Consider the following 12,537-nt stretch of genomic DNA (forward strand, 5'->3'; position numbering starts at 1 on the left):
TCGTCGAATACATGGTTCAATGTCAGTCGTCGTCGAAGTTGCAGCTCATGGATGTTGGAGACTAATTTTTCATCGCCTTCGACGAGATTACTTCGTCTTCTCTGTACTATTCTTCCAAAACGTTCGAAACCTCATAGATTTATTAACCTCTTGCCCTACAATTTACTTTAGGCGTGCTATAATCAGGTATAACATTTCTGCGCACTTTCATACGACTTGTTCGACTCGTGTTTTTCGTGTTCGGCTCGAATTTCGGATCAAGTGTCTCACAAGTTGTTACAGGCTAAAGGGTTAATAAGTAATACATACGCAATGCGTTATGTTTCATGTTACATTACTGGAATTGTGTACGAGCTATTAGATTGTCCCGAAAGTTTCTTTCGCGAGTTGCACTCAATTATTGTATGTGGTCGTGTTTCTATAAATAGACAATCTAATTTCATAGATATTCATGTTGTAATAATAATGGAGCAAAATGAATCGTGCACAATTCAGTAATGTAACATAAAACATAAACTATTGTGCATGTATTACTTATTAATAAAGCGAACGAAACTTTTCGGGCAATCTAATATTTTCCTTTATTAACTATACAGGGTGTCCCGTAACTGGCGGTACAAGCGAGTAAGGGGTGACTCTACATAAAAAAAATTGAATAGAAAACGTAGAATGAAATTTGTTCATATGACGCTTTATCTTCGAAAAGAATATATTTGAAAATTTGCCGAGTACGCGTGTACTTGATTTAGTTTCAGTTCGATAGATTTCATTGTAGATCATAAGCATAACAAGAAAGTAAAATCGATGTAAGAGATATCATCATGTTGACAATGTTAGTAAACATTGCAAGACGCACAGAAGTAAGATAGTAAAATCCGTCGAATTGAAATTAAATCAAGTACACGCGTACTCGACAAATGTTCAATGTATTCTTTTCGAAAATAAAGCGTCATATGAAGAAAATTTGTTGTACATTTTCTATTCAATTTTTCACGAAAAATCACCCTTTACTTGCTTCTACCACCCGCTACGGGACACCGTGTGTAACGTCAACTTCTGAGCGATAAGGTTGTCTATTTACATAAACACCGAGTGCAAGTCGTGAAAGAAACATTTGGGACAACCTAATATGATAAAACTATTGAAAGAGTAGATAGATTTACAGTAGTTCGATTCTTCCTTTGCAAAAGGAAAAGGAGTAGGAAAATTGCACGTCCAAGAAACAGTGGCGAGTCACGATCCGCAGAAATGTTCGAAGAGTATCGAGAAAATAGTCGGATACGGTTGGATGGAGCGAGAGAGAGAGAGGGGGGGGGGTCTCGAGGTCTCATTTCGGTCGAGAAGGCGGACAATCGAAAGAAAGAAGGCAAGATCAGGGCCAGAAGACAAATGTCTTCCTACGCAGAGCCGTCCGTTCTATCAGGGTAGTCGATCGAGTCGATTCACAGAGCGAGAGAGACGGCGAGTCGCGTCGCGGCGCAACTGGCCGCCAAGATGCAAGTGCACGTGCACGTCGTGTGCACCGACTCGGCTCGACTCGATTCTCTTCTCTTTCTGTGTCGGTTGGTTCCGTTGAGGTTCCAGCTGCCGATCGGGATCGGGGGAATCGGGATCGGGATTGGGATCTAAAATGCTACATGAACGTGTGCACGTACATAGCTGCAATTGGACGTTCCCGTTCTCGTTCCCGTTCCCGTTCACCGTGCGAATGCCGCCCGGTGCATATGCGCGCATGCAGTTCGCGATCCACCCACCCTTCGCGAAGAAGCCTCGGCTCTCACCTGTTTTCACCCTGCCGGTTCATTTGTAATTTAAAACGAGCCTCGATTGCCCAATGCGCCTCCTCCTCCCACCCGTCCCTTCTTTGCCCATCCCGCGCACTTATCGCCCCAGTCCATAAATTCGTGCGTATTTTCCCCGTCGTAAAAGTTGCCGGCCTACTCGAAAAATAACCTCGGGTAACTCGGTGTACCTGGTCATTTGATCGTAGATAGGCTTCATCCGCCCATAAACGGAGAGTCGATGAATAGGATACCCAGTCCATAGAAATCAGAAAAAGCCCTTTATTGGTGGACCAATTCGTATACGGATTAATTCTAGGGGAAAATTTCGACGACCGTCGCTTCTTTCTTCGAATTTTACGCGAGTCGAGAGGCGTGCGTCGGGTAAACGAACAGAAAATTGGATTCGCGATTAAACTTCTTTACTTTTGTCTACAAGAATTTATAGTATCGTGCCAAACCGATACGATTAGTCGAAACTGTTCATCTTTCCACGTAAAGAATTCGTGACAAGAATACTTTTTTTCTTAGGGAAACTTTGTCATCGTTAAACGATGCTACACACTTCTTTACTCGTATTTGAAAATGAAGTACTTCGTACGTCAGGAGGCTAATGAAAAACTTGGATTAATCCTCTCGTAACTTACGCGTATATGACGGAGAAAAGTTAATCGTTTTGGACGAATAACGTATTTTCACACATACAGTATGTCCCACGAAATCCTGGACAGCCGATTATTTCGTAACCTATTAAAGATACGAAAAAAGTTTCTTATATGAAATTGAATGGCAAGAGGGGGCTGATTTATTGGCCGTAACATTTTTTTATATGTATATGTCACATTCTTTGAGTTAAGTTGTGAAACAGTCTCACTCATCGAACATCCACCCAACTAAAAAAATATCATTATAAAGTCGTTAATTAGAATAAACGGAAATAAATACACCCACTTATACCTATAAAGTTGACCAACAATATTATTCAAAATAAAATTCGGTCTCAAAACTCCAGGTTCAAAACTGTCAAAATGAAAAAATTTATCCTAAGCTTTTATCTTTGGAATAATGTATTCTTTATTCTAGAAAAATCTACTTTCTTCAACAAATACTTTATTCATTCCACAAATATCAGAAATTCCAAAGTTTTGCACGGTGCGAGGGAGTTGTCGAGAAATTGTCGCGTATGTGATCGGAGTAATCGATGTAAAATTGAATATTCCATTGTAGGAATACAAGGTTAGATCAAAGTTACGCGTGTGTACTTTCTCCTTGGCGAATTTCTACCACGGTAACAGCCTGTCGCGGCCGGAAGTTCGATCGTGATCGTGGTACAGGGGCCCTTCTTTCCGTGCACTCCCCCGCGCCGCCGTTTCGCGTGTTTATGCAGATGCATGGTCGAAAAATGCTCGTACGGTTACGGACATCTGTCAGATTCGGCCGGCAGATAGATCGAGGCATGTGTCGAAACTCTATCGAGGCTCTTCGATCTTCCCTCCGCGTATCAACTTAAATTCCTGCGTCGATTTCCGAACGATGTCTGGTCCAGAGCTAGACGAAGATTCGCTCGAACAATAGATGCATAAAATCTACCCTACAGCGATTCATTCGCAACGTCGATAAACTTTCAGCGAGACGTGTAATGGCTATTTGGTGAATCGAATTCGTATTCCACCAGTAATCAAAGAAATGTATATCTTTTATAGACTATTCGAGATAAAAGGTTAACTTGTTAAGATTGTACTTGCGTTTCTGCGAATTTATCATTCTATGCATATAGCCGCTTCCTCGCAGTCCACGTCGCTTACAAATGCAAATTTCCCCTCAAAAGTGAACAAAATATCAACAAGGACTTGGAAAGAAATCCATCGTTGGGTCACACGTGACGCAAACGAACGCGAGAAAGTAAACGTGAAGCAACCAATTAGAACCTCCCATCTGTCATACGAGCCATCTCCGATGCGAAGGGTATAGCAAAAGGAGAGGAAAAGTCTCGTGGAAGAGACGAGCTATCGCGATTTTCACGGATGACTCGGTTGAGGATGACGCGTGTCGGCCGTAAGGGTGACAGAGGGCTGCTTTTCTCGCGGCGGTTGCGTCCACCTGAAGCGTGGAGCCCGTGGCAGGTAGCATCGGAGGGTGGATGCTGTATACGCGACGGAACATCGGCGCGTCGGGTGGGGGTAGGCTGGAAAAAAAACAGCGACACGATTCTCCGCCCTCCGAACTCACACTTCCACGTGTATGCCACGTGGAAAAAAAGACGAGGTCAGCGTAAAAAAGCGGCGCGTGGGGGTCTCGGCGCGGCGAATCGGTGGGGATGAAAGCAGCCGAGCCGAAGGAAGGGAAAACCTCTCCTCGAGGTTGGAGGGTGGCTCGTACGGTGGCAAACGATATATATAGCTGGGAAATGAAAGAGAAGGAGGGTGGAACGAACAGAGGGGAAAGACGTTGGCCGTGTCCAGGAGGGATGGAAAGCTCGCGCGGTGGTGGGGTGGACACGTTAGACGGCAACAGAGAGGGGCCGAGAAGAAGGGAAGGGGCTGTCTATTTGACGAGGAGGGTGCGTAAGACGAGCAGGATGGCCATCGACCACCCTTGGCTATGAAACGAACCTCCGTTGAAAAGTCGACGTCCTCGAGGTCGACGATCCATCTTCCGATCGAGATCTCGAAACTCGAAAACAACCCTCGAGGATTAACATGGTAAACTTTCTTTTCGCAAAAATCTATCTCACCCATATTTTCGTACGAAGAAAACTCTCCAGCTCTTAAGTACATCATTCTACAGAAGAATGCGATCGCGCTGGACAGAATGGTGATCGATGGGGAAAAAGTAATTCGAAGGGTCGACCTAGTGGGAAGGGATAAAAAAACAAGTCCCACTCCCCGTTCTGGTTAGTCACGCGTGTGTGGCCATACGGAGCTCGAAGGGAGGCCATTTTTATACGACGGTCCCCTTCTTTTTATTCGTACCTCAGACTACACCCCCTTATCCTCGAGGGGAATTTTTTGGTCAGTCGAATTTGTCGGTTCGCGATGCACGCACGCACGCACGCACGCACGCGTTCACTTTAACGAGAAGCGCGGAAAGCAAGGAGTCCGACGCGACGTGGGCGAGACTCCAAGTCGCGGTCGGGGGTGCCGATATTTTCAAAGGTTCGCGGTATCCGGTCGTCCGAAAAGTCCGCGAGTGTTTATGTCCGGCGTCGAAGCATAAACAGGAACAAGGACGATCTTGCACCCTTCCGCGGCGGACGGAGAGGAGATCGAGAGAAGGAGAGTAGAGGCTCCACGGAGAGGACCGGGAAGGAGAAAAAGCGGAAGCACAGGCAAGGGAGAAAGAGAGCCCCTACTATCTTTCTCACCCCTTGGGAAGGCTACCCCCGACGTCGACCGAGACGTCGGCGGAGTCGGAGAGTCCCCCACCCACGGTGGAGACGGCAGAAGGAGCTTTGGGTGCGCGGGGCGAGGAAGGGCGGCGGAGTGTCGAGGAAAAGGGGGAGACAGAGCGCGCGCCTCGACGTAGTCGGTTGGTGGGGGCGAAGGAAAAGAGGGGTGGCTTGAAAACTGCTGTCCTAGGGCAGGCTCAGTTTTTCGTCCTCTCGAAGGTAGATTTTGGCCGTGGGAGGACCGACCAAGGGTCGGACGTCGGACGTCGGTCGAGGGTGACCCGAGCCGGGGCCCAGCACTCGCGGACCCCGGCTCGCGAGCCTCTTAGGCGGAAAACCGAGCCGGCGAAGGCATCCGGAGCCAGCCAGAAATTTCGCGACCGCGCACCACCTAAGACAACGCCCCTACCCGAACACGCGTTCTTTAAGGCACGAGGGGGTGGCTTTTAGTCAGACGCACGCGGTCTGAGAAGCGCGCCACCACCGGCCCCCGCCGACGGAGAAGGACTTAGCGTTTCTCGCGAGCCGCAGACCCGAGTCAGTTTCGGTTCCTCCTCCGTCAAGGACTCGAGAACGCGGAAGAGGAGAAAGCTTTTTCCTCGATCGTGCACGCGCCGTTGTCGTCGTTGTCGTTGTCGTCGTCGTCGTCGTCTTCGTGCTCCGTCTTCGTGACTATCTACGGAATACTGGAACATCGTCATCCTCGCACGTTACACTTCGAGAAGAGAAGCCGACCGAGCGTGTTTACGTACGATCGTCGCCTTCCACGATCCGCCTGTCGCTTTTCTCCATCGACAGACATTCCGATCTCTGAACGTAAGGGATCTTGGATTTTCCTTCGGTCTTCGAACTCGAGATTGTTTCTGTGCGCTCCGACACTTTGTGTGCTTCCGCGGGACTTTAACCAAAAGTGACGGTCCTTGTGCACGAATAGTGGACTCTCGTTCTTCTTTTTTTTCCGTCGCGATTTTCGACAGTTTTCCCCTCTTTCGCTGATCCATCCCCTCCATCCTGGTACTCCGACATGCCCGGTACAAGTCATCGTCGTCTCCAGTGTTTCGTCGCGATCGCGGACGGCTCGGTCCTTTCTTAATCCCGTCGTCCAGAACGGAAATGAAGTGCCTCGACGGAATAACCAAGGATAAACGCGAGATCGCGGGACAGAGGTTACTTCGCTCTTCGGAGCATCCGTCGAGGCCTCGACTCTCGCAGATCGCGATACCGTGAACTCGTACAACGGCTAACGCGCGTCGATGCTGAACGATAACCGTTTGCAATGACGGGGATCACCGTTTGCAAGGTGACGTGGAACCTTTCTACCGCTTCCTCGAGTCCAGTTTAAAGGACTCGCGTTGGTTTGAAGTCACGCGACAGACAAGAACTCTCGTTGATCGTGACGAAAATCTTCAAGGAAGCCTTCAAAGACCTTTCGTCGCGTGCAGCTCCGTTTCGTCGAACGATCCTCGCATTCGACTAGATTTATCCGACCACTGAATATTTCCCTAAAATCGGTCGGGAATATTTCCCTAAATCTCCAACAGAAATATTCTCGACGCAGACTCATCCGTGTACCCACTGAAAATTCGCGATAATTCTCAGAAAGCCAAGTCTTTAATATTCCAATCCGCGAATCCGCCGAATTCCAAGTGCAACGCATCGCAAACTTTCTTCGACTCCCGCGAACGAATTTTCTCTCGCAGTGGCGAACTTTGACGCGACGGCACAGCGATCCGCGGCTCACGTGCTGTCGGTGTGCGACTCTAAAGGGACAGTTTTCCGCGACTCGACGCAACCGAATCGTAAAATTACTCTTAAAGTTGAAAAGTGTAGATCTCGACTCCGTCGAGAGTGTTCCCGTCGCGTTGTTCAAAAATTTCTAAAGCTTCCATCTCGCTCAGTGAAATCATCGAAAACGTCGAACCTTGACGACATGTTCGAAACCTTGGAAATCCTTGTCCCCTTTCCGATGCACGTTTCCGTTTTCGAACGTTTTCTCGTCCGTATCTGTCGTTTATTCTCGCGAAAGTTAGCGTCGCTGGGGGTTCAGTTGAGTTTTGACAGTGAGTGGCAAAAAGGTGTCCGTAAATCGTGAAGTAGATGCCGATTCGAGGATCGAGATCAGTCCGCGGCTGTCGTTAGCCGTTCGTGCTGAAATTCCGGTGCATGCTTTTAGCGCGTTGTAACGAAAGATGTAGTGAGAATAGTGTCGAACGTGGACTGTGGTGATAAACGAGCGGCATAAAAATAGAGTTTTCTTTCTGAATTGCAGCTTCGAGCGGGAGACGCATTGCAGCAAGAGATTCCCGCGCTGGAGAGGAAGACTGGACAAAGCGGAAGAAGCAGAATAAGACGAGCAAAGCAGAAGAAGCGGAGGAACACAAGAGCAAAAGAAGAGCGAAAGCGAGACGCGTAGAAGCGGGGTTGCGACGAGAGTGATTCGGAGTAGCGAAGACAGAAAGGTGAGAGAACGGGAAAGCGAGAGAGCGAAGGACGCGAGGATAAGAGTCCGAAATCGAGATAGATTCAAAGGAGAGGAAGCAAGTGAAAGAACCAACAGTGAAAAAGGAAGAGATAGAAGAAAGAAGAGGAAGAGGAAGAGGAAGAGAAAGAGGAAGAAGAAGGAGCTCGCTAGAAAGAACCTCGCGCCGCATACATATATATTTCAGTGTGTTCAAAAAACGAGTGTACCTAAGTGCAATATTATTAAACCTAAACGATAATAAGAAGCAACCACAACTACCATCGACGATATCGGTAACGACGAGCGGTTAATCGATAATCGAATAGAATTCCTTTTAAAGAGTTAAAAATACCCTAGAGTCGCATTTCGAGGGGAAGTCGTGAACGGACGCGAGGAACAGGACGAAGAAGGGTCGCGAAGACAGAGGAAGCAGCGGCGGAAGCAGCATCGCAACCTCGACACACTGTGCAAGCGGAGTGACACGCGGAATCACCGCAGTCGGAGAACTGCCGTCCCGGTACGAAGAGATCGCACACGACGTATCACACACGGTGGACAAGCGAGTCGTTTTCCACGCTTCGAACGAACCACAAGGGCTCGCGAGTTCGCACAAACACACACCACGCACATACAACACGTACATCGACATAACGGGGCTACGAACTACTCAGGGCAAAACGGGACGAGCAGTGTCATCCGCGAGTGCGATTTTCTCACCCGGCAGGCACAGAGGCCGCGACACCGGACTTGGACCGACAGCGTTTCGCATCCGCACGTACTGTCCTACTCGTTCACACCGTCCGGGCTGGGCAATCCTGAATTTTAACCTGAACTTAAGTGTACGATAGACTTTAAGTTAGATAGAACAAAGAAATAGGGTGTTCTCCACAGTGTCGGAGGACGTCCGCTCGCGCGCGCATCGCACACGAAACGCAACACACACACACACACACACACACACACACACACACTCGCGTACACACGCACACACATTAAATGCAGACCGTAAGAAGGAGGAGCTGAAGAAAAAGAAGACCGTAGAAGAGTGCTACGCGTATGAAACGCCGAACCGCGGAGACGCAGGATCAGTGACGGATTGAAAGATCCGCGATCGCGTTACGGGAAATACGTTTCGAAGATCGTAGAAGGCGAAAGGTCCATCGGTCGCGTACCAAACGACTGATCGGTGGTGTTCGCGAAACATACGAGGAATAAATAGGATTCGGTGAGAGGGAAGAGTGGGAAGAAGAGGCACGCGAACAAGACCAGAGGTGTACCGAGGGAAAGAGTTTGATGAGCCAAGTAGCGGGAGGAAGCAGCAGCAGGCCCGGGAAGTCGAGGCAGGTGGCGAGTAACTGACGTTGCCCGCCGCCCAAGTCGAGCGAGGATCGTTGTCCTTAGGACGATCCTGGGCTAAAGGAACGCGCGATACAGCGAGGAGAAAGATAGGAAGGAACGGCGGCGAGCGCGGAAGTGTGCCGGCCGTCGAGCTGCTTACCAAAAGGGGTGCGAAAAAGCGGGCAAGCTGCGCCGGAAGGGGGTAGCCCGGGCTTCTCGCGAAGGCCTCAAAATTTCGGACGCGACGGCGGCCCTGGACCTACGTGCCCAGACACAAGCCCAACCCGAATTTGGCTTGGATCATCACCAGCAACAGCATCACCATCAGCAGCAGCAGCAGCAACAACAACAACAGCAGCAGCAGCAACAGCATCAGCAACCGCAGCAGCAACATCAGCAGCAGCAGGGCCAAAATCCAGAGTCGCGTCCACACCTTCACCTTCAGCAGCATCATCATCAGCATCACCCCGGGAATCATCTCCACTCTGGCGATTCGGGGGGTGGGATAGGAGGTGGAGGAGGTGGCGGTGGAGCCGGTGGAGGTGGCGGTGGCGGTGGCGGTGGCGGTGGCGGAAGTGGCGGCGGTGGAAGTGGCGGTGGTGTTGCTGGTGTTGCTGGAGGAGGATCGGCCGGTTCCGAGACGGACAGACCGGTTAGGATCCACGACGAAGACGACGAGGACATCACCGAGAGGGAAGACGAGGAGGAAGAGGAAGATCCTTGCAGCACGCCGGAACCGGACCTCGAAAACGAGCCGGAACCCATGGAGGTCCAAACGTCGGCCGTCACTGCGGCGGCCGCGAACCTTCACGCGCTGCGACAACATGTCTTCAAGATGTCCGACTACTGGCAACAGCCGCAACGAGGGCCGCCCCAGCATTCGCCGGGGATACAGCACAGCCCTATCTCGAACTCGACGCAACACCAGCAGCACCAGCAGCAAGTGCAGCAGATGCACAGTCCGCTCGGTCAACAGCAGCAGCAACAACAACAACAGCAGCAGCAGCAGCAACAGCAGACGAGCGTGTCGCAGGTACAACAGACCGCTAACACTGGATTAGGCCAAACGCCTAGTCCGCAGCAACAAATGCAGCAGCAACAACAGCACGCGATGTCCATGAGCCAACAAACGCCTCAGGGATCGCAGCATCAGTCTTCCCCGGCACCGACCACGCCGTCACCACAGGCGGATCATCAGAACGCCATCGCGTCCAGCATGGCTCAGAGTCTACACAACTTGGCGCAGGTACAGCAGTCTATGTCCCAGGCGTCGAGTCCGTCGCTGGCCGTCCAAGCGGTCCAAGCGGCTCAGGCCCTCAACCAGAACTTGGGACAGGCCTTGACTCAGGCGCTCACGCAGAACATGCAGCAGAACCTAGGACAGACGTTGCAGCACAATCTCGCGCAAAGTTTAACGCCGAGTCTGTCGCCGCAGCAACAACAGCAGCTGTTAAATCAACCGCAGAACCTCAGCCAAGCCAACCAGAATCTCCAACAGAACATCCAAAGTCAAGCGCAGAACCTGTCGCAAACGCTGCAGCAACAGGCGCAAAATCTCTCCCAGAACCTCGGGCAGAGTCTCAGTCAGCAGGCGCTGCAACAACAGGCGCAGAATCTGTCGCAGAACCTGTCGCAGAACCTGTCGCAGAATCTGCAACAACAGGCGCTGAACATGGCGGGCAGCATCGCTCAGAACGGCGGTCTCGCCGGGATGAACATGTCGACGAACCAGCAGCAGAACTCCCAGAACTCGATGCTGAGCCCAGGCGCGACCAGCCAGGACTCTCACGACACCAGCCTCACGGAGAAACTCGTCAACGAGTTGCAGGTGAGAGAACGCGTTCGCGATTCGTTCGTCGCACACGCTTTTCCCTATCTGTTTTTCTTTCTCGCTTTTATTTTCTCGATCTCGGTTAGACTCGCCCGTAGCCCCGGAGAGAAGAGATAAATAAACTGGGACGAGGCAACCGCGATAAAAGTGCATAATGCACCGATAAATAGGGTCGTTTACTTGGACCGACCGACGCCGGACAATACTTTCAAACAGTTTCTGCTAACGGTGAAAAATACGCGGCACTTCCTGCTCGCTCGTTTGCAAATATTTCTACGCGTAACTTGCATACAATTTTTGCCTAACACGGATCTAATTCCGACGCGACGCGATTGTATTCTACATAGACGAAGTTCGACGATTAGGGTCTCGAATGCATCTACGATTAAATTGGATAAGGACGTGTATCGTCTCGAATCTAACACGACTGTTTACCATATCTGCGGTTCCTTTAGATGGAGTTGTTAGGTTTTCCAAATTAAGTGATCTCGCGGGAGAAAAATAGCGACCACGCGACTGTTCATCATATCCGCGGTTCCTTTAGGTGGAGTTGTTTTCTAGATTAGTTGATCTCGCAGGAGAAAAATAACGACCCTGCACTCCGCAAGGGAAGCGTCGGCGTCGGCTGGACGATTTTTCGATGAATCGAGCATCGTCGACGATTTTGCTGATTGTTTGAATCTGCGACTGTACCGAGATACACTGACCATGGTTCACGCACATCGGAATACGTTGACTTACCGCGTCGCGTAGCTCGCAACACGCGCACGACAGACGTATTCGCACACGCTTGTAGGCCACAACGAGCGGGAGTGCGATAGTGTGAGAAAGAGAGCGCTCGCGGAGAGGAGCACGGCGAGCGAGCGAGCAAGCCAGGCGGACAGGCGGGCAGGCACGCACACATTAGAGTCACGGGGCCACAAATGCAAACGCGGCCCACGCACACCGATGCGAGGAGATGCAGATACGTCGTCTCTCGGGGTTCTTGACCCGCGCAACACAGATAATACTATACGCATACGTCATACGGTACGCCGAGAAGATGTTCTCGAGAAAATATCGCGGCGTGCTTCTGCGATGCCGCAGTCCCGCGAGCTTCGATACGAGGAAACTAAGTAAATATATCCCCGCGAATATGCTTCGGTCTCGCCGCTAATAGGAATCCGAACGTTTTCTTTTTATTCCTCTTTTTCCCTTTTTTTACGCGGAGACCATCCGACTCGTTTTCAGACGGAATTTCCTGTACCGGGTGATTCTGGAAACTGGGATAGGGGAACGGAAATTGGCAGAGGATAAAACTTGCACAACTTCCTGTTGCGATTGATTTCTGGCCAGAGCTGCACTATTCGTTTCCTGGCGTCGGACATTTTTCTTATTACGGTGCTGGATGCTGGAACCAAGTGCCATATTTCTACCTTGCTAATGCATCGCGGAAAAAGTTGTATAAATAGACTATGGTAGTTACTTTTCGATGGGTCTCTTCTCTTAAACTATAATACTTTAACTATAAAGAAGATAAAGTTGTAGGGCTTCTAGTTAGAATTGATCAATGATGCAATACTTCTTACTTGTCTTTGTAAATAGCATTTCTTTGCTGGTACAAGTCATTTTTCTTTATTACGTCATTCAATCTATGATACTAGAACAAAGTATCTTTTCTTTATCGTTCCGTGGAAAAAAGTTAAATAAGCACATTAAAATAACTGCTGTAATAAATAATAAAAGATACTTTTCAATT

General features: G+C 49.8%; 2 protein-coding genes across 2 annotated transcripts in view; both read left to right on the forward strand.

The window, feature by feature from the left end:
• The first annotated feature begins 4,592 nt into the window (after positions 1-4,592).
• Positions 4,593-7,723, forward strand: LOC128884613 (uncharacterized). The gene is made up of 3 exons (XM_054138099.1): positions 4,593-4,674; positions 5,701-5,985; positions 7,439-7,723. The coding sequence occupies exons 1-3, from the start codon at positions 4,593-4,595 to the stop codon at positions 7,603-7,605; spliced, it is 534 nt and encodes a 177-aa protein (XP_053994074.1). The 3' UTR covers positions 7,606-7,723.
• Positions 7,724-9,054: 1,331 nt separating this feature from the next.
• The window catches only part of LOC128878498 (zinc finger protein 853), a 166,073-nt gene continuing 162,590 nt past the window's right edge, over positions 9,055-12,537 (forward strand). Inside the window, exon 1 of the mRNA XM_054126749.1 lies at positions 9,055-10,796. Coding sequence (XP_053982724.1) covers positions 9,732-10,796 — 1,065 coding nt within the window. The 5' untranslated portion in view covers positions 9,055-9,731. The remainder of the gene's footprint in view (positions 10,797-12,537) is intronic.

This window comes from Hylaeus volcanicus, chromosome 1, assembly GCF_026283585.1.
Source record: "Hylaeus volcanicus isolate JK05 chromosome 1, UHH_iyHylVolc1.0_haploid, whole genome shotgun sequence".
Classification (NCBI taxonomy): domain Eukaryota; kingdom Metazoa; phylum Arthropoda; class Insecta; order Hymenoptera; family Colletidae; genus Hylaeus; species Hylaeus volcanicus.